Raw genomic sequence first — 23,449 nt, forward strand, 5'->3', positions numbered from 1 at the left:
AGTTTAGTTCAATGGCTCTCAGAACCCCAAGTATAAAAATTGTTCCACCCCCACTACTTTCAGTGACTTTCCAGATCTGTACCTCTTAGTTAATCACATTAGGGACCCCCATAGATTCTACCAATATACTATAGTGGTGGGATTATTTTTTTTCTGCAGCATTGGCAGATGCACATCAATGTCACAAAATGCTGTGCTAACTCAGGACTTTAGTCCTTCTTACAACAACAGATACCATATATTCTCACAATTTAAGCACAGCCCTAAAAATCAGAATCCAAAATAAAATGACAAATTAAAGGACTAACTGGACATTTTCTGCCATCCCATCACCTTCTCCTCCAGAAAAAAAGGTTTCCAGAAGACACTTCCCCCTACTGGGACAGTAGTAATACAGTATTTAAAAATACATGCAGAAATTTGTTAAAATAATCAATGTTGTTTGCAAGTCCTGCAATACACCACTATTTTAAAAGATGAAATGGGTTCTCAGAAGCCAAAATCCTCTCCTGTATCAATTATGCCTCCAAGCAACATCTTTTAAACCAGATTTTAAAAATAACTACCAAAAATTACATATTTAAAGTTAGAAAATAAATAAAAATCTGAAATTACATGGTTTCCCATAAAATCTGTACTGGTCCCATCAATCTCACTTTCATTTTATACATATTTCTTACTAAGAAAACATTTTCTATTCCTACTGTCTTTCTGAATACAATTAACACCTGATTTCAGTTTTTATGTTCAATCTAATTTCTCATTTTGTATCTTTGACATATCCCTAAAGCCTACTTAACTTGGCTGACACATTTACCAGATATTATGAGCACTTCTTGCAGGATGGATATTTCTTAATCTTATCTTTTGGGGGAGTTAATAGATTTTCACATGGTTTGACAGGTGAATACAACCTTTGGTCACACAGGGTGAAATACTCCTTTACATGTAATAATACTGATAGCATATTAGAAATAAAGATTAAGAAGATTTCTGAAAATTCTTCAAATTGTATTTCTGGTTTAAAGGCACAAAATAATTAAGCTTACTTGTGAAAATAAATGCACAGAGCAGTAAGGAATGGGATAGAGGAGTCACAATATGAATTCCAAAAAGATTTTAAAGTTTTATTTCGTTTTTTGCACTTATTCCTAACTGTGTAAGCCCATACAGGGTGGGTGAAGTAACATCATTTATTGGACCACCTTCTGTTGGTGAGAGAGACAGGCTTTCAAGCTTACACAGAGCTTGTGTCTCTCATCAAGAGAACTTGGTCCAATAAAAGATATTAATCTCACTCACCTTGCCTCTCCAATATTCTGGGACTGACACTGCATATAAGACAATACAGGTGTATTAACTATAGTTACATTGATACACAGAAGTTTGTAATGATTTTTCAGTTGCTTCTCTTCTCTCCCATATTATATTGAGAGATATTTTAAAGAACTTGTAATAGCTCAGTCAACAGAAACTCATTAGTTAAGAAACAGAACAAATTTTTAGCACACTTGTTGCAGTTTTCCCCTTCTATATGGAAAACATCTCACATTGTTCTGACTTCCACCCATGCAAAATATGGAAGCTAGTCTCAAACTTTTATAATATTTTTTCAACGCTAAATGGGAACAAGAAACCTTATGAACTGTTACTTAAACTGCCTAATAACCCAAAGAAATTGTAGTGACTTTTTTTTCAAACACCTAAATTTCATATCCAATTTTGGTAAACACACACATAAGGGAAAACTGACCACACTGTTTACATTAGAAATGGTAATAATGTAATTTATTTACTTTCTTAAAAAATTAACACTAGACAGGAAAACAAGCAAGATTTTTTTTTAAATCAACAACATGCTGAGCAGTCTCTCATTATTCAATTAAGATGATGTGCCTATTAGTAGTCTCTTTAATGGTAAACACAAAATATTTTAATGCAAAGACTATGCTAAAAATAGCAAATGAAAGCAACACACCTTTAGTCTTCCCCAGACGCATTAATGATCAACTGCCTGCTTTGTATTTTAAGTATGATTAGAAAGTTGTGCGCATCTAAGTAAAGATGGACATGTCTAGTGTTGTACAAAGCACAGAAAATGACACTTCAACCTTTATCCTTATTACAACCTGTAATCTAAGCAATAGTAGTTAATGTTTTATTGGGTTAAATTGATGATAATTAAGGCTATGAGTAGGTCACGGATTCCATGATTTTACATGACCTCCATGACATCAGCCTCAAGGTGGTGGGGGTCAGGCTGTCAAGCCCCAGGCGGTGGGGCTTGGGCTTCCGTGATTTGTTGTTTATTGCCTGCATCCTGTCCGTGACTTTTACTAAAAAAAACCTGTGACAAAATCTTAGCCTTAATGATAACAAATCTAACTTTTACAAATATGTATAAGAATATATTATCCTACAAAAGTTAAAAAGTTAAGGGCCAAATCCTATTGTGCAGGATTACATGTTGGAGAGCCACATGGGAAGACTATAATATACAGCTACAGAGACAGACATACTGTATATCAAATCACATAACTTCTCTGTGCCTCATTTACCCAGCTGTTAAATAAGATAATATTTTACAGAAGTGTTGTGAAGATTAATTCATTAATGTTTCATAAATCACTTTGAGATGCACAAGAAAAAGTTATGTATATAATCTCAAAACACCCCACACCTGGTCTGACAGAATGAAGGTTGAAATTAAATTGCCCTTTGAAACGCTAACAGATTTTTAAAAAGCCTCAATGACTGCCATAAAGATTCCAACACCAAGCTTAACTCTAGGCCCTTGTATGCTTATCCATCTGGGTTGGAGCCAGTCTCACCATTTGCCACAGAAAACTTCAGTCTGATCTACTCAGTATATACCAAGTATATAAATTGCCAAATAATAGCTCTTATTTGTATAATGTTAGAACAGACACTTGAGCTTCATCGATTATCAGGTAGAGGGGGTTTCTACCATGTAACAGAAGTGTCAGGGTGAACTTTTCTATCAGGACCCTGCACTAAAGAGACTAAAAATATGTCAGCAGGAGGTATGCAGCAGATTGCTGATGGCCACGTGCCTGCTGCCGGTGCAATGTGCAGTACCCAGGCTGAGTGGGCAGAGGAACAGAAGATTTACTAAGGTGCCTGTCAGCCCCCTCAGGTTAATTCATGTGACTTTGAGTGCCTAAAGGGATTGGGAGCAGATGAAAGCTGGTAGCTGTGTGCTGCCTAAGGTGCAAGAAGGCTGCCAAACAGGACTTACAAACATGCTAGCTTAGTGATAGAATTAAAGCTCTCACATGGGTTTGCTCTTGAGTCTGAGGCCAGTGTGTATAGAGTGGACAGAAAACAGATGACTTGACCTAGAGGCTGAAGTCTAAGAACATCTTGAAAATATAAGTTTATACACAACAGAATAGAGGCCTGACTCTCAGACCAAAACATCTGATAATCATGCCCCTTTTGCAACTACCAGTCCTGGGTTCTGGAGATAAGCTGCCACTGACAATTGCTCCCTTCCCACTTATTGCATTAGACTATCCCACTGGACATATGTTATCACACCTATCCCACTGGACACAAGCTATCACATCGGAAGTCTAACACACCTGCACCTTGCAAGATCAGTAGAAAAATAAGCTTGTCATGGTGTTTGTGGAAAATAAAGTTTTGTTATTTTCCGTATTTTTGTCTTAAGCCAAATGAGTATCTTTTTATTTATTTTACCCCACCATGGTGTCAAGTAAGTTCAACTGTCAGTCTCTACTGTGGGGAGGAAGTGCAGTGGGGTAACATGCCACTGCCTGTCTTTCCAAGCAGTGGGCTGAAAATTCAACCTCAGCATATTCCCTGATGGGAGTGGTAGTGCAGATTCAGCCTCTGGAAAAGAGGAAGCAGGGTACTCCCAAATACCTCTAATGGAACTTTCTGATGAGTCTGCTGCTGCAAGGAAAATGCAACCCAAAAGTTTAGTTTTGCAAATCAAGGAGCATGGACGTGGGAGAAAGCCATTTCCTCACCTCTTCTTTGAGAACTGTTCACCTGAATACACAAAAATATCTGCAGCAGACATTCCTCCCTCTCCACCCACTCAGTCCTCTCCAAGCATATGTGGGGACAAATAGTTGGTAGCTCTAAAGCTACGGGGAGTACTGCTAGTTATTTCTTGTGATGTTGCTGAGGCTTAGTGAATGGATCCAAGGGGGGAGGGTGTGTGAAGATTGTACTATCACCTGTCCCTCCTGTAACAGAGGAAGGAAGAAGTCAGATACTGAATTGGGATGTTTTCTTTAACATAAAAATATCATAGTGATAAACTTACACAAGCCTACGGCCCAATTTTGCTAACTCAAATTTGAGTATCCCTTTTGACTTTAATGGAAGTATCTGCATGAGTAAGGGTTTGCAGGATTGAGACCTCATTAATCTGTGTATAATGTGAAAGATACTTTCACAATGAAATGTCTAGAGACTCATTCTCTCTTTCTTTCTTTTTCTAATGAAAGATTACATCTGGTTGAGCAGAGTTTGTAACTGATCTTGAGGACATCTTCAGAACAACTCTGCTTAAAAACGTTACACTGCAGCTTGGTAAAGAATCCTATGCACTAGTTTTAATTGAATTGTGAACAGACAAAACAAAACGTGAGAATAACAGTCCAGAAGTGAAAACTATTTTTTTCTAAAGATATATTACTCAAACTTGCTTGTTAGATGAACTTCAATCTTCCCAATTAAGAGACAAACATGGAAATCTTTATGCAGAATGGAAGTTTTAAGAGACTGTCTCCTTTTGCATACCATAATTATTCAGTATTAAAAGTCACTTCTTCTGCAAAGATTTTCAACACTAATCTACCATGGGAACATATTTAACTTATATCTAGTCTGCAAACAACCTGTTAACATTCCACATTCTGCAGAAAACTGCACCTCCCCTTTTATTTACCACCATTTTCCTGACCCTTTTCAAATAGGACTGCTCACATACATAATGCAGAGCCCCAGCATGTGCATCTGCTGAATCAGAGCCACAGTACTCCATTGTCTATGGGTGGCTCCTTGTGGAGCCCTACTATGTTCATGCCAATTGACCTGCAAAGAAAGAGTTGGAGTACCATGCCCTTAGGCTTTAAGTCTGATGTGGTGGAAACTTTGTAACTGCCTGGAAAGCATAAGTCGACCACTAACCCGTGAGAGTTAGAAAGAAATTTCTCCTGTGGACCGGTTATTCCATAATCGCCAGCTACAACTCATTTTTTGTTTGGTTGGTTGGTTTTTTAGGGGGAAGGAAGAGAAATGTTGAGCCTTCCTCTAAAATATTTGGTATTGACCACTTTCAGAAACAGAACACTAACTAGATAGGCCGCTATTACAAAACAATATGATAATTCCTTTGTATTCTGGTGGTATAAAAATAATTATCAAAAGAAATGTAAATGTAATTGATCAGGACATAGAATTAAGTTACATTTTAAAATATAAACCAATTTATGGGATCTAGACTCAGTTTGGTACTCTATCGCTCAGTGGATAGTAAAATACTTCAAATAGTCATATTTTTGTTAGACATACAAATATATGAAAATATTTCAAGTATGGTGCATGTGACCACAAGATAAGTTAAAATTAATGACTCTATTACACTTTTTAAAAAGTTTTCTTTACAGAACTATGTTTAGAGACAACATTTCTACTTAGCTTAAGAGGTTCCTATTTCCCACAAGAACACCTATCAGTTGATTGTTCTGGGATAAACATAATTGCTGGTATCATAGAAATATAGGGCTGGAAGGGACCTCAAAAAGTCAAGTCCAGCCTCCTGAGCTGAGGCAGGACCAAGTAAACTTACACTATCCCTATCAGCTGTTTGTCCAACCTGTACTGAAAAACCTCCAATGATGAGGATTTCACATCCTCCCTTGGAAGCCTATAAATTATTACAAGAAACTCATCAAAATGGTTATTTTAATATGGCTATGTCTTTAAATAGCATGTATATATTCTAAGGAGCCTGACACCATGTGATAATCACTGATACAATCTAATTAGTCCAGAGAGAGGGAACAGAGCCTTGGCCTCCTGTGCTCCATCCGCTGGATAACACTGCCATAAGCGCAATAAAATGTTTAATATCAACACACATCATGGGATTGCATCCTCCAATACCTCGGATTGGGTCTGCTTTCCTAGAATTAAATCTGAGGCTTTGTCTACACTTCTTTTTTTGCACTGCTGTAGCTATAGTATTGTAACCAGGGAAAGTCACAACACAAACAATAGGACAATAAGGGTCTGTCCTTCAAATATGTACAGTAAAAACCAAGCTTAATTGGGAATAATGCTTTTTTTAGGCTCTAATTTTAGAACTTTGCATGCATCTTAAGAATTAATTCTTAAAATTTAAGTAATAGGAAAACTGACTAGGGCAAAAAATACATACATAAGGATACTAAATTTCACTTATATTATTTCAGCTGTTATCCTGTTAACTGAAATAAACTATTTATTCATAAATAAATGCATTCATAGCAAAAATATGGATAATCAAATTTGATGTGACCTTATGTCTAAACATTTTAAATTCTTCAACCATACAGATTTAAAAAACACATAATTAGTATTCACTGACTGGAAATATCTGTCTTAACTGACATTGCTGTCTGCATCTTTTGTAAACGTAATATTTCCTGATTTGGAAAATCATGATAGAATGTCTTGTTTGGGTGGAATCGGTCTAAGCGTCAGTACCAATTGACATTACATGATATTTCTCTTCACATTTAATTAACAATCGTATTTGATGCCAGTGATGGCGTCAAGTAAAATGTGAAGCATTTATGGTTTCTATGTTATAGTTTAAATACACATATGTAAACAAGAGAAACTTTTTTTTTCAGATTCCTATTCTAAAGAGATACCAAATCCTAAAATATATAGTTTGTTCACTAAGAAAGGTCTAATATTGGTTTGTGCCAATACAGATCATTAGAAGTAAAATTAGCTTCTAAAACATTAACTATAAATAGAACTTCAATCAGTGTCTCACACAAAATGAACATTTATGAGGTAGGATAAATGGATTCAGTTTGCTATGTACACTATATAGTTATAATATAGGATACATCAGATCAGACCATTAAGACCATCAAGTCTAGTATCCTGACTGTTGCAGTGATCAATACAGGATGATTCTAAGGAAGACAAAAACCTATCTCCATCTATGGAACATCATTGTTCTCTCAGGTGGGGGTGGGGAGAGACAGTGTGGTTTTGTTGGAGAAGACTGGATGTAGTTTAGATTTTTCCTGGATTGAAGGGACCAGCCCTCAATTTGGGACAATTTTGGGGTAGAGGGAAGGCAAAAAAGCTCTCTCTTTATGATCATCCCCAATTAATCCACTTCTTCCCTAAACCAGTCTTTCCTGCTTCAAAAGACTTGGCTGGAAAGAGATTAGGACCTTCCTCTTGATCCTTGGCATTTTGCCTTCTCATTATCCAATCTCCCATTCCTGAATAGGAACTGCAATATCATGCCTCACCCTCCAGCCACGCAGCTCTTTCAGTTTACTGCTCTGAGCCTTACAGGAGATGCTGTGAAGTGTCTTATTTCCTGATTTCACCAACATATATGTGTGTGAATAGTTCTGTGGAATTCAGTAAGACTATTCTCTTGCCTAAAGTCACTCACAAACATAAGTGTTTGTAGGATCAGTGCCTAGGGCTGTATTTTAACCTTGGAAATTTAGCAGATGATTTTATAAAGACCAGCCTCTTGAAGAATGTGATGATTCTGCAGATCTATAGTTAAAAACAATCTATGGAAAATATGTTAACTATTTGTTAAAGATATTAATATGTGTTCCAGTAGCACCTAGAGGTCCCAGCTGAGGAGCAGATCTCCATTATGCTAGACTCTGTATGCACATATAACGATATATTGCCCTGCCCCAAAATGATCACAAAGTAATTTATCAGGATTTGTGCTCCTCATGATACCATTTTGCATGTCTGATGTTCTCTTCCTTCTAAAAGACAAAAATATTGTAGAAATAGTTCAAATTAGTATGCTTGATAATGCAGCAGTGTTTTCATGGGAGTGTCTTATTTGACATAGCCAGAATCACTTCTTTCTGAGAAGCAAGTCTGCACAGAATGGAAATCACGGGATCTTTAATTGTAGGAAAGCCATTTACCCCAAAGGTCTGAGATACACCTTCCTCTTAATCCAATTTTTTCTATCATTTTGACAAAGAGAAGGAATGACTAAAAATCAGTTCAAATTGGCAATTGCCCAACATAATGAAAAATATAATGGGCAAATTCAGACCCGTGGTGTTTTCAATAAGCCTTGTCCACATTGGAAAAGTTTGTAAGTATTTTTCTGCACTAGGTAGTTCCACTGGGTGACAAACAACGGAAGCTATAATATATATAGAAAGTTTGTCTCCGGTTTGGGGGGTTTTTTCTGTTTTTTTTTCTTTCTTTTGTCTGTGTTATTTGACCACAGTGCTGTTTAACTTCGCTCACATGGCAATAAAAATGCCTGCACCCCATCTATACAAAAGCTTCAGAATTGGTAAACTTGGTACAGAAAAACATGTACAAGTTATCTCAGTTTGGATGCAACTTTATTCGTCAAATATAGCATTAAACCGATCACTATTCCAAGATCAGATTCCTTAGATTTTCCTTCTTCCTTTCAATCTTCTGACCCTCAGATGGTTTAGGGAACTAAATGGAGATTTAATTAAAACTTACTTTCTGTCCAGGAGCTCTGCTCCACTACTTGAATTTGTTATAAAAGTCCTTTAAGAAAGAATAGATTGTTGCTTACCAAACACCTTATGCTTTTGGTACCACAGAATTAATGAGGCATTATCAATACTATGTTAAGAAATTATTTATTGTAGAATTATTTTTGATATCTTAATAGTTAAATATCTTGAGCTGAATCGGAATTATAGTACGTAGCTTAAAAGTAACTTTTCTTTTTAGTCTGGAAAAAAGAATGGTTTCATATTTCCAAGTCAGTGTTAAAGCCTTTATATTGTGTGTGTATTCATTGCTCCAACAGCCTACCTAACTTTAAAAAAAAAAAAAAAAAAAAAAAGAGTGAAGTGTTGTAGATTTGTGTACAAATATATCTAACATCCTTTCCAAACAGTGTTTGCATATATTATCAGAACAGGCTGCATTTCAAAATCTAGATGCTTAAGGCCAATTTAACCCTCCTACAATGAAAGCGACACTGAGTGAGGCAGAGCAAGCATAGCAACCAAGTGCAGTGCGCCATAATGCCCAGAGCAAACATAACATCTCCAGGGGAACTGGGAGAAACATGCTCCCTGACAAACTCATACAACAGCTGCAGAAGAGGTGCAGTCTGCATTCAGTGCATCCCTACAGTCACTGGCCAGCACAGAGTGTGACAATTTAGAGAAATCTGTCTATGTACGGCTTATGAGTTCTGTTTGATATTGAGTAGTGTGTGTCTATCTGGGTCAGAGTGCAAACTCCATTCTGATTGTATGGCTAGTATTCGCCTTCTCTGCTGTCTTTTACCTCCATGCTAATCTAAAACCCACAGGCAGTAACAAAAGAAATTCTTGCTCCTTGCACAGGGCTAACAATTGAGGGTTAAACTTTGGGTATGTCTACACCAATGGTTCCCAACCTGTGACCCGGGGGACCAAAAGTGGCCTGTGGCTCCCCTCCTGCTAGCTGCAGACAGGAACCGCTGCCTAAGGACCCAGGCAGGGATGAGAGATCAGCTGGCTGTAGCAGGGAGCATGGCAAAGTGCTCTGCCTAGGTCCACGGGTGCTGGGGTCCCTGCTGGAGCCAGACGGAGGGGAGATCAGCATTCCCCTCCCCTGGCTCCAGCAGAGAGCAAAGCACTCTGCTGGGGTACCTGCTGGAGCCAGAGGGAGGGAAGCACTGATCTTCCATCCCCCTGGCTGCAGAAGGGAGCCACTGCCTAGGGACCCAGGTGGAGTGCACAGGGAGTCGGGAGATCAGTGAGGAGGCAACTTCCTGGCTGAACTCCTTCTGTCTGTTGTGGGAGGGAGGGGGGCCTGCTGGCCCTTCAAGGTTGTAAAAATGATATCTGTGGTCTTTGAGCCAAAAAGGTTGGGAACCACTGGTCTAGACTGTAATTAAAAACCCCTGGCTGGTCCATGCCAGCTAACCTCATGCTCGTGGGGCTCAGACTAAAGCGCTGTTTATTTGCAATGCAAATGTTTGGGCTTGGACTGAAGCCTAAGCCTTGGGACCCTCCCCTCTTGCGGGGTTCCAGAGCTCAGGCTCCAGCCTGAGCCCGAATTCCTATGTCTCAATTGAACAGCCCCTTAGCCCATGCCCCACGAACCCAAGTCAGCTGTCATGGGCCTGTCTCAGGTGTTTAGCTGCACTGTAGATATACTCTTTGACAGTCATCCATTTAAATGGTGCACTTTTGGACAGAGACAACTGATGCTCTCGTAAACAAGATTTTCAAGTCCAAAATTTAGAGGGGTGGTAACTACACAACAGATCATCCAGTAGGGGATTTTGATCATCCAATGAAACTGAGCAGGGAGTCACCTGACAAAGGGGGCGTGATGTTATTTATTTTTTTTTTTTTAAAAGGGACTCTCAATGATCATTTTTTTTCACGGGGTGGAGGAAAGACTCCATAATGAGAAGCTATATGTTGAGGGACAGGGGAGAGGAAGGATCCTGGACTCCTTAGAGGACTCTAGCCTATGCCCAAAGAAATATAGAGTGGTGAAGAAACTGAGGCAGGGAAATTGTGTTTATTTTTTTGTCTAGATCTGTGCATCCCCATTTTAAATAAAGAGTAATTTATTTTAGAATCCTGTGCAAAGTCTATCTTTGTGTCTGTCTGCTTCACTATCACATGCCTCTGAAAAGGTGAACTATAATAAACCCAGAGCGCCCACACGGTGGGAGTTCTGGGAAAGGATGTGCTTAAGTTATAGGGCAGGCTGAGGGATCAGCACAGGTCCTGAGGCTGTAGGGCAACTGGCCCATGTAGTTCCATTTCTGTAATGGAGTAACAGACTGACAACCTGTGCCCTGGAATGTGCCAGGAAGGTCAAGGAGAGACAGTGTTGGAGACTACTCAGATCAAGGAAAGCTTATAGCCCATGGGTCCAGTGAAATGGGACTGAATACAGCAGCCTAGTCAATATCCAGCAGAGGGAGCTTTACCAAGGGCTGAGTGCATGACATGACCATTGCCCCATCCTCAACACACACCCTGGAAGAGCTTTATCATTTCAGACATGTTGTTACTATTTGTGCAAATATTAAAAAGGTGGGCTGCTTGTACAGATAAAGATAATGCCCCTGGATTGCACTCAGGGTGAAATTCTATCCCCATTGAAATCAATGAGCGTTTTGCCATTGACTTCAGTGGGGCCAAGATTTCACATGTATGGCATACAGTGCATCTGAGACCAGGTTCTGACCAGGGTCATCTAAACTGATCTGGGCTCTGGATGCATACCCAACTATACTGTGTTCATGGTGTCTACTTTAAATGTTTATTATTATGCAATATCCTTCGTTAGTGATGATACAAAGATTTTAATTTAGTTAATCTATTAGGATGGACAAATTTAACTACTTCACTTTCAGCCTAAATAGGATTTTAAGTTAATGGACAGATTTTAAGTTAATGAACTATATAGAAAGTTACCCATAACAGAAAGGATGTTCAGGATCTCACCTCCTCTTCTTTATTTGAAGCCATTTATATTATTAATTACTAGGTGTTGACTCAATTATTCCTAATCTTTCTCTAATCTTGCTAGCAGTTATATAGTCTGTTTTATGTCCTATTTAATGAACCCTTTTTATGGACATTAGAGAACTCATTTCTCTAATACATATTTATAGTTGACTTTTCATTCTTTCAACTGACTGAACAATTGCCAGTGTATTTTTTAAAATTTGATTTGGAAAGGTTTAACAATTCAGTAAAAAGTAAATGTTGTCCACAAATGTTGCTATTCCTTATACAGGCTGAACAGACAATCACATGGACCTTTTCCTATTTCAAAAAGTAGTCTAGGTTTAAATGCACACGTAGCTCAGTATACAAGTGAAGAGCAGTATTTCTCTATCTTTAAACTAGTTTCAAGATAATGTTGCACCACTTTGTTAAATAGGTTTAATATCAAAACACACTGACTGAACCATTTCGTCTTTGTCAACAAGGAGAGTTGCACCAGTTTAATGAAGGTATGAATTTTAATTGATTAAGTTAAACCAGTGTAAACCCCTGTGTGGACACACTTATTTTGGTTTAGCTTCAATTAATTTGGAACAGGTTTAAATTAAACCTAAATAGACCACTCTGAAATCAAAAAGAGAGTGACCACCTTAGGAGTTAGCATCTAAAGCAGTGCAAGCCTGTGTGTAGATAAAGCCTCAGTGTTATAGTTAGTCTCTACTGTAAGACTATGTCTAACTAGGTTAGGTATTATGTTTAATAAGTTTTTTAACCCAATTTAAAACTGGTTTGGGCTAATTTGGTTTAAAGAAGATATGGCTTTCCAGAGGTCCCTGCATATAAAAGAAAGGTTTAGAATCTGTACCCTTTGCTTTTATTTATTTCTTGTTTCCCTTTCCTCTTCCTATTACTATTTTTCCTATACTTTGATATCTTTCTTCTGAACTCTAAAACTAGATATTTCTTCCTTTAGATTTCTTCCCCATAAACAATCACTAAGCCACTCCTTTTAGATTTCACCTTTATTCTCTTATTTTAGTCTCTAGTATACACTTCTCTCTCATCTCCTCCTTTGGTCCCATTCTCTATCCATCGTCTTAATTTCTAGTCCCCACACCTTGGTCTTCCCTTTGCTTCTGAAGTCTCCATCCATTTTGACTCTTAGTTTACTTGGGATGGATCCAAAGCACAGTCCTGATCACCCTACAAATGAGGATGAGGAGATAATTCAGAACGTTTGGGTGGGTAATAGAATGAATATGCAGGTCCCTTCAACTACAGGTATATCGACAGCCCTGTAAACCCTTCCAGATAATGATACAATTCTCAAATCATCATCAAAAGAAGAGCAAATTGAAATTTACGATTTACAAGCATAAAACATAAATTATGCTTTAGAAACACCAACACTATCCAGGAAATAAGCTCCAAAGCACTGTGCATAAAATAGAAGACTTAGGTATCCTCAGCATACCTTTCTACAGCACTGATTAAATAATAGTGTCTAAGCACCAGCCAGAAGGGCACATGAGCAACAAGTGTTTTCAAAATCCAACATTCATGTCATTTTATAGATTAGGGAACTACTGCTTTCAATTCAATTAGTCTTCATAAAACTAACTGTATCACCTTAATCAGTTTACAAAACCTGGAGGGAGATCCAAATCTCCTCTTGAATAAAGATCATCTACACATTCAACAGTAGATCAGCTAGCTGAGAAGTTACAAAACTGAGACTTTTTTGAAAAGTTAACTCAAGGTCTTTAATTTCAGATAATATAGTGCCCCAAACCACCATTTGGCTAGAACATCATCTTTTGTATTACAAAATTAGTCATTTTGTCTCAGTGGTGCCAATGCAACTGATCCAACTAAACTATATGAAAAAATATTAAATTAAAATCCATGTCGCTCCTACTTGTTTTTTATAGTCCCCACCCCTTTGGGGGGGCATTCACTGCAAAATATTATATTTTAAACATATATTAAATATATTTAATTTTTGGTAGGTGAAAAGACGCTCAGTAAGCTGAAGAAAAAGCTTCAGAACCCTAATTATTGAAAAATCTTATAGCCAGATGGTTTTAAATATGTGGAATGAAATTCAACTTCAGACAGAGGCAGAGAGCCAGCAAATTATGCACTTTCATTAGAAGGGTGGGAAACAAGGCAGGGCTACTATACAAAAGAACAAGGTGCAGCACTCTGAAACAGAAAACCTGGTATTCATTCTACATGTATTCATTCCAACAAGTTACCATATTCAGGAACAATTATTACTTTAAAGTTACACAGTAGTTTGATCTGAGCATTACTAATTAGATTACCACCAAAATATTTGCTAACTCAATAATAAATCAAGATTATTATTTTTTAACATTTTCTTCTATTCACAAGTCTGTACAGCACCACTCCCCCTAGTGGATCAAGAAATGCAACATATATCAAAGTCTGAATTTCTCATAAGAAGATATGATCTTGCAGTTGCTCAGAGAAAAAGCAACCTAATCTGCTAGACATCAGCACAACTATAAAGAATTCATCTTATTTCAGTCTGATTACTTGTTAAAACATGTACTTTTACTAAAAAAGATTTTTACTTCCCCTACTTTCCAATTAACTAATCAGAATAGCACTGAACGAGAGACAATAGCACCATGCATCCAACCAATGGCAAAAATTTCTAAGACAGTTTGCTTCAAACAACAAAATAATTAAATCTACCAACTAGCTTAGCTTTGGAGGCAGTATAAACCACAAATGTCTGAACAGTGCCTCGTTCTTTCTACAGTAGCTGAGCTTTGGTTGTAATCTCAACAGCCTGTTTTGCTACATTTCATTACTTTCAATTACTTCTACATATTTTCTAAACTGATTTTCCTTTTGTATCTACTGGGCTATGCCTTAGTAATCTTTGCTGGTAGCTGGTATTACCATTCTGGAGCTTTTCTGGGAAAGTAACTTGATTAGTGTAATTTTCAAAATATTTTCAAAATCCTTACTTCAGCAATGCAGCGACTTATGGCAAAAAGTTTAAATGAACTCTTTTTGACATCTCTTCTTCATTACATGTTTCATATCTATTCACAGTAATTCATGTCATGGAAAAAATACATACAAATTTCATCTATGTACTTAAAAATAGAGCAGCTTTTTTTGCTTCTCATCATGTATACATGAGATCTGTATAGCTATGGGAATTATGAAACATTGACCACACAGAGCAAATATAAAACAGGAACAACAGAGAAATAGGTAAAATATCTTTGTACGTATACAAATATCTTTGTATATATTAGCTCTTAATGTGCTTCATTAACATAGTCAATGGAATTTAACTTCAGCTAACAGTGATCAGGCTTTGCTGGATATCTTACTGATACCGTTTTTTAAATAATAATTGCCTTTAATGGATAGATATTTTATGTCTTTCTAAACAAAGTTGTGACTCAATCCTTCGAAGTGCATAGGGTACACTTTAAGCAAGAGGCAGGCACCTTAATTCCCTGTGAGTTAAGGATGATCAGTGCCTCACAGAATTGGAACCTTAAACAATATCAAAACTTCATATTTTTAGACTATAGGAACTAAGACTGAATAAAATATCAAGCTTAAAAACATTAATTGTTACAGAAACAAAAGCTAGTAACTAAAGTAACACATTTCTAGGAAGTGACATTTTACAGAGAGACAAAGGCATACATTTTCCACCAAAATCTAGTGCCACTGTCATCATCAACAACCCAATAAAAGCTACAGCTACCTAAAATGGAAATGAAAATGTAATGTATGGAAATATTCTCTTATAAAATCTCCTTAGGCTCCACATGTACTAATGTATTAGTTTGCAAACATTAAGATCAAAGGCAAAGCAACAAATACATCCTAAAAGTTTTAGTCAGATTTTTATTAACGATATACAAGTAGCAAGGCATAAAAAATTAATATGTTCAAGCCTTGAAATGTCAAGTGTAATGATCTCTAGCTCTGCTTACCTCCTTTGCTTTTTGTTTCAGTCTAGCTTGCTCTGGGTCTTCTTGCCTTGAGCGACTCTACATGTTTTAAAAAAAATGGGAAAAAAGGTTAACAGATGGTTTAAGAACCCCTCATCTGTTGCAGTAAGTTAAAAAATTGCAAAGAAAAGGGAACAAGAAACAAGGTGTCAAAGACGGGATGCTTAAAGTCATAGAAGTGCAATTTCAAGCCTGTAGGCCTCTCCCAATACACTGTTAAATATTCAGTTGTAAATAAAATCTACACTGTAGGTTTAAATAAAAAACCCAATCTACTTATGTTATTACCAATTCTAAAGTTTCAAGAGAAGTTTGGATTTTGGCTATTTAATACGTATACATGCATTTGCTACGAAACAAGTCCTAACTCAGAAAAGAAAAACATCTGATAGAAGCATCATTCAAATGTTTCACATTATCTTTTATCATTTACTGATTTAAAATCCTTCATAATCAAATAATTATACTAAAGTAGTTGATTAACAGAAACATATTGTAAGGTTAAAGCTGGTGCCAACAGAGAACGTGAATAAATCTATTATAATGTCCTCTCAGCTATCATCAAACCAACACAACTAAAAATGTAAATATTCTGTAGAAGCATACTGTGTTTACAACATAAAAACACACATTTAAGGCTAAGCCAAGTCATGGACTTCTTTCTATTAATTGTCATTCTACAATTACCAGTGAGACCCTCCCAAAAGCAATCTTTACAAGATGTTTTCCTCAGAAATAGAAATATGTTCACTTTCAAATGCAGAAATAATAATGCTATATGATTATATATGTGTGATCTTTACAGTCTCTCTCTATAGTAAACACTAATAACTAATTATTGCCTGTATATTTTAAGACAATTATGTCAGACATTTAAACCAATGTGCATATAGTAAATATGTATTAAAGGTCAAGAGTAAAGAGAAATTCCTAAATTCAGATTCATGGAATTCAGTAATCAAACAAAACAAAACGCATTTAGAAGCAGATTAGAAATGTATTATTGTAATTTCTCAATTTATTATATGATTGGTTAAATTCAGATAGTTATGTATCAAAACCATGAACAACTATTCTTGTTTTAGCACATGAAAGGTGTATTATTTATTATTTGTATATTTCTTTGCCTATTAAGTTTCCTGCTATGTCATTTACACAAGTGCTAATGGAACAGTACTTACATCCTTTTTCTTCCCTCTACCTTTCCAACATGGAGAAAGATCTGAGGCTTCAGAAAATAAACAGTGCATAATTTGCAATCACATAGATTCTGTTTTTTTGTGTGGGGAGGAGGGTGAGACATCTTATACTGTGTTCTTGTTAAGAATGTAAGAAGTTAAAAGTCCATGAAGAAAAGCAAATGGAAAACATGTATTAGGAGCAAGAAGAGACCAACTCCAAATATGGCAGACATATGTGTAGGGAGTTCTGACTATCTCGTAACTGATTCTCTCTAATATCTTGGGACAAACACGGCTACAACACTGAATATTGGCAGATAAGAGACAACTCACTCTGAACTTACTGTACGGTTTCTTTATTGGGATTATTTTTCCAATTGATACTGCATGTAGATTAAAGCTATGATGCCAAAACAGGAACAAACTGGAATTATAAAAAAAGACTTTTTCAAGATGTCTAACATTATCATCAGGTGTGCTAGCTTCATTTTCCAATAGCACCTAGCAGTGATTTTGTGGCTGCTGGCACAGTTAAGGACAGCTTGCCTAGAGAGTTTCTGGAGAACAGATAATGAGAAGCAAAAGACTATAGATCTCTAATGATTACATTAGAGAATCAAGTTACAGAATTATACCAGCCAAGACAAAACTTTAAGATGATGTACAAGGGGAGGGAGGGGGGGAGAGATGAAACTACAATGATCAGGCAAACGCAAAAGTGCAAGACAGGTAATTGGTCTAATCAATGGTTAAATCAGAAGGCTGGGAATAAGGAGACCTGGGTTCTATTCCCAGATCTGAGACACCTGGGCACCGACTCAGCAAAGCAACTAAGAACTTACTTAAATCCATTCCTACTCAGCAAAGAATGTAAACAGATACTTATTCGGCATTCCATTGGGCATAAATTTATTCTTTGCAGAAAAGGATGGGCTTAAAGACATGTTCAGGTACTTTGCTTTGTCACCTTGTACAACTCCTTTAACCTATTTGTGACTCAGTATCTTCATCTGGAATTTGGAGAACTGCTATTGAGGAGAACAGTTTGGACCTCATTTGAGCACGATTTCTCTAAAAATCCAAATCCCATCCAAAGGCCAGGCTGTTAGGTGCCACATTGGGATGGTTGATCCTGCCTCTGTTCAGTGACAATAGGTTTTGAGACAACTGTCCAACACTGTCCTTTAGCTTAAATAGCTTTTCTCCCTGCCTGGTGTTTACGTGTGTAATGTATTTATAGAGAGAAACCATATCCCATCCCCTCAGCTTACGTTTTGCTAAGCTAAACAAGTCAAGTTCTTTTAATCTGCTCTTGTAAGACAGATTCTCCATTCCCCTGATCATTCTAGTAGCAAGCCTTCATTTTAAAATCTGATATTTATGATGAAAGGTTTCTTCAAATGCTGATGTAATAGAGACTTAAATGTACATAAGATACTCGAAATGTGTCACAACTAACTGGGGTGATTTGACATGCTACTTTTAAAAACGTCACTGGCTTTTCTTCACATTCCATTTCAACTGTAAGCTTCTTGTCCCTGCTTTTAAGAATCTTTAAAACCTTGCTCCGGTTCAGCTCTTGAACTCCTACTTACCACTCTACTCTTGTCCCTTTTAGCTCCCTTCTTGCCTCCTTCACTCCATTCAAGCTATTTTTCTAACCTCTCTGTTGGTGCCCTCTTATTCTGATTTCCAGGTCTTCTTCCAGGCCACCCTTTTTATTTGGACCTCTCCTCCAATCTCAGTCTGCCACATCTCCATCTTCTCTATCCTTCAAACACACACTTCTTTCACAACCTCAAAGCACGGAAGTATTAAGTAAAGTGGATATTAAAAAATAACTTTAAATCCTGGAACTTTTTTAAGGCACCTGTTCATCACCACAGTCACTTTGGTTCCTATTGGAACCCTTCCCCCATCCTTCAACTCCATGTTCACATCTAAACTAGGAAAATAGCCAATATATTTTAAATGTGATCTAAAATATTTTATCTAGTCCATTTTTAAACTCTAGGCTTCCTCCTCAGATTCCCTTTTAGGGTTGACCATGACCAGCTAACATGTTTTTAAATATGTTAACCCTGCCTCTTAGAGTTTAAGAACACATTCATTAATTATGTTAGTGTAGCAAGGCGCTGTGGCCTTCCTTGGAGCCTGGGCCCGTGGAAGGGTCGCAACGCCCTGCTGAGCAGAACAGGGCCCTACAGGCCAAACTGCCCGGCAACAGAGGGGTGGAGCCAAGGCAGGAAAGAGAACTATAAAAGGCCAGCCTAGCAGCTCAGTAGGGGGGAAGTTGACACCGGAGGCAGACGTGTCTTCCCGGAGGCTGTGGCCTAGGCCTGATCCAGACCCAGCGGCTGTTTGGAGCAACCGCCCCACCGAGCTGGGCCCTAGCGACTGGCAAGGGCTGCCAAGCCCTAGCGACTGGAACAAGCCACCCGAGACTCCTGGGTGGGAAATACCCCGAGGTCGGCCCTGACCTGGAGGAGCTGTCTGACGTCCGGGACCTCCTGGAAGTGATTGAACCCTATGGACCGGAGGAACCCCTGAGCCCCTGTGATCTGGAGGAGCTGCCCTCTGCTGACGATGCCAAGGAGTTTCCAGACCTGCCGCCAGTCGACAGTGAGGGACTTGTGGGACTGCTGCTTGCCTTCTACCCCAGCGACCCAGAGGGAGACTACTACCAACAGGTACCCGGGGACAGGGTGGGACGAAGTGGCCCAGAGACAGCCGACTAGCAAGTGGCTGAGTCAGGGGCTAAAACCCCGTCAGCGTGTTGCGACTGATAGGGCCCTGGGCTGGGACACAGTGGAGTCAGATGGGCCTGCGTCCCTCTCCCCCCTTCCCTAACCACCCCAGGAGTGAGTGCTGCCCTCTGAGCTTGGAAGCAGAGGATCCCGAGCTCTACCTGCAAGGCCGGGAGCTCCAGACTATTTTACTAGCTCCGCCTGTGCGAAGGCTGGGGGCTACTGACTACCCGATCAGCCCTGCCCGACTTGCGGGCCAGGGACTGAAAACTGCTTGCCTGCCCCAGCTGAGGGCCGGGGGCACCAGACTGCTCTACTAGCCCCACCTGTGGGAAGGCCGGGGGCTATAAACTGCTTGCCTGCCCCGCCCTGCCTGAGGGCCAGGGCACCAGATCACTTGCTAGCCCGCCTGTTGGAAGGCCGGGGCTACAGACCCCATATCAGCCCTGCCCTACGAGGGGGCTGGAGGGCTACAGACTAGGAAGGAAGCCCACCCGACTGGGGCTAAAGACTTGTAAACAGGCACGGTTTATTCCCTTAAAGGAAGGCGCTGTGGACTTCCTCAGAGCCTGGGCCCGAGGAAGGGTTGTGACGCTTCAGCCGGACCATGACATCGGCTCACAGTTAGCTAACATGTTTTTAAACATGACCTGTTTCCTAGGCTGGACAGGATGCTATTTTGTCTATGTAGTTTGTAAGTTCCTTGGGGTAAGGGCCTTGTCATCTGACTTACCTGAAAAGCATATAGCTTACTCTGAGCTTTGATATAAATAATAACCTTTGAAAATGTGATCAACTTATCTTAAGTTAAATGCATGTATTCAAAATAAATAATTAAAGGATTTCAAACTCCCCAGCTTTCTGAAACCTCAGCTTTTCTTCCAAAGAGAGTAAATTATTATTAAGCAGAATGACAACTGTTGCTGCATTTTAAAGCAGGAGATATGCATCCCATAAAGTTCTTTCTTGCAGTCAGATAGCATTTGCATATTTTTAAATGAACAAAGTTTACAAGTTACATTTTTAGTTGAATATATCCTCCTCCTGTAGACATATTTCAAGACAGACATATAGAACATGAATAATTATGCATGTGGTCAGAATTATAGTCCCTCTGCTCACAGTTCAATAGGTTGTGATTGGAGCCATAAATTATCCACACAATTTGTAAAATCAGTGCTGCATCACATTTTAAAATTATGTCATTTACAAAAATGTAAGGTATACTACTAAATTCAGAACTATTTTGGAGCCTTAAGTTTACAGGACTTGTGTTTTAAAAGCTCCCAGAGCCTCTCCTCCTAGGCATGTGATTGTCTTCTGGTTTCAGCAAGTACTTCCATCACAGTCTAGGCACTTATAGCTTCACTTTAAAAAAAAATCTATATTGGGGGACTTTAATGTTTCAAATTCATCTTTTTCATTAAAGTTAAGAGTCACAACTCCAGGTGCTGCACTATTGAGAGCCACTGCTGTGCCCACAGTTTCAATTTTAAACCTATTTTTCCCATTGATGACATTAGAACTTCACCCACGGCTGCACCAGCTTATAACTTTCACTTTTCATTAAATAAGTTAAATTGGCAACATGAAACACCTTGCTTTCACATTAGCCGTGTTAATAAAAAGTGAAGTTAAAAGCAGCATAGCTGAGGGTAAAACCTATTCAAAGCTGCGGCCAGACTGAGGTGGCATGCAAAAGTACATGTCCAAAAGCTGTTTTTTTGTTTTGTTTTTAATTGTTAAAATTGTAGAAAGTAACAATTTCAAAACCCCAAAAACTAATCCCCCCATTTTCTTATCAGAAATGGGTAGGCGGTTTCAGTTCAGCAAGGAGTCCATCTCACAAAAAGCAGTACTGCATCAACTGTCACCCTCATTGTTAGTCTCAGGAGACAGGAAAAGGATTAAATGAGCGTAGAAATGTAACTCTCCTCTCACTCAGAGAGGTGCCCCTCCAGAAGAGGATGGAAGCTCATCAGCAGGATTGTGTAGGGAAATTTGCCGTTTCCACTATCTGTACTACATCTGTTCAGTGAATAGAGGACTGTAGCCTGGAGTGGTGTCAAATTTAGCACCATCCACAAGCACTAAAATTAACTTTAAAAACTGAACTAGAATATAATCCTTCATATAATCACTAACCTAATGATAATTTTTACCAAAAAGAGGCTATGAAAAAACATACACACTCCTGTGATTGTTGTATTTATTTTTAGTGCCCACAAATTTGGTATTTCTATAAACACTTAAAAAAAAACAACCCCACTAAAATGGATGGACTAATAAATGAGTCCTGAGACCTGATAGGATGACATATACCATTCAATTAAACGTATGGTGAAAAAAACTCATTTGTTAATGTCACATCATGTGCAATGAAGCCAGTATGATCACCTGAACTAACATTTTAAAGTAGTTTTATAAACAATTTTGAAATGGTCAGCTTCCTTAAATACCGTAACATGGAATACTTTTTATTTCTTAATCCCTTGGATATAGACAACCCCAATCTACACATACCTAGTGTAAAAAGAGAGTGTCTATCCAAATATCCATTTAGAAATAACATCAAACCATGATCAACAACTAGGGTTTCACATAATGTTTTCTTTTGCTACCAAGAGCATTTCCATGATTAACCACATATCCAGAACCTTATTCTAACTCTCACATGCAAGCCTTACAGATCCCAAGTTATAGAGACTGTCAAAAGAAACAAGTAGGACCAACGCTTTTAGTGTAATGCAAGATCTGTGTTCTGCTCTCTTAGAAATCCCAAACCAGACAGACTACATTAAAGGGGAAGTTACTTACTGTAACTGATGGTTCTTAGATATGTGTGGTCCCTATCTGGATTCCATTGCGGGGGATGCACATGTGCTCTGTGTGCCAGAGCCGGAACTGTTGAGAGTAGTGCTCATCAATCCACGTGTGCATGCGTGCTTTCTGAAGCCCACGTGGTCCACTCGAGGCTTCCTGTGGCTGCACGGGTCAACATCCTCTCCATTTCTTCTTACTAACAGGCATCAAGCCCTAAGCAGAGGGGACAGGGTAAAGGGAGTGGGATTGGAATCCAGATAGGGACCACTCATCTTGAAGAACCATCAGTTTTAGTAGGTAACTTCCCCTCCTTCTTCCAGTGATGGTCCCTATGTGGATTCCATCATGGGAAGTGTAATGAGCAGTAATCAGGAGGCAGAGCTAGGGCTCCATGGATGCCTGAGTTTGTAGGACTGCGTTGCCTACTGGAGATAGGCTATGGAGGTAGTGTTGGCCAAGGCATAATGAGCTGTGAACCTATGTATGGAGGTCCAAGTCTCAGCCTTGCAGATGTCCTGCCATGGAACATCGACAAGAAAGGGCATTGTGGTCACCTGCGCCCTTGCGGAGTGTGCTCTGATATTCAGGGGGAGTTGGACTTGGCAGAGGGAGCAGCACTCCGTGATTCAGCAAACGATCCAGTGACAGAGACGTTGGGAAGAGAGCACACGCTCCTTGCAGTGGTCCGCTACTGTAACAAAGAGTCTGGGCGAGGTCCAGAAGGGGCGGGTGCTTTGTAGATAGAAGACCAGTGCTCATCTGATGTAGAGGGAGTGTAGAGTTATCTCCCTGTTGGAAGAGCGAGGTTTTGGATAGAAGATGGGGAAGTGACTGACCTGGTTGAGGTGGAACTGGGAGACTATCTTAGGAAGGAACTTGGGGTGAAGTCATAGAGAGACTTTGTCCTTGTGGAAGATAGTTAAGGAGGGGGTCTGCCATCATTGCCACCA

At 38.8% G+C, this 23,449-nt stretch overlaps 1 protein-coding gene across 1 annotated transcript in view; it reads right to left on the bottom strand.

Annotated features, from left to right (window-relative positions):
• Positions 1-23,449, bottom strand: part of LOC137147730 (transcription initiation factor TFIID subunit 4-like) — a 205,107-nt gene that overhangs the window by 76,894 nt on the left and 104,764 nt on the right. The window contains exon 13 of the mRNA XM_067540058.1: positions 15,731-15,787. Within this exon, the coding sequence (XP_067396159.1) occupies positions 15,731-15,787 (57 nt within the window). The remainder of the gene's footprint in view (positions 1-15,730; positions 15,788-23,449) is intronic.

This window comes from Emydura macquarii, unplaced genomic scaffold (assembly GCF_026122565.2).
Source record: "Emydura macquarii macquarii isolate MOO-44397 ecotype Brisbane River unplaced genomic scaffold, CSIRO-AGI_Emac_v2 contig_561, whole genome shotgun sequence".
Classification (NCBI taxonomy): domain Eukaryota; kingdom Metazoa; phylum Chordata; order Testudines; family Chelidae; genus Emydura; species Emydura macquarii.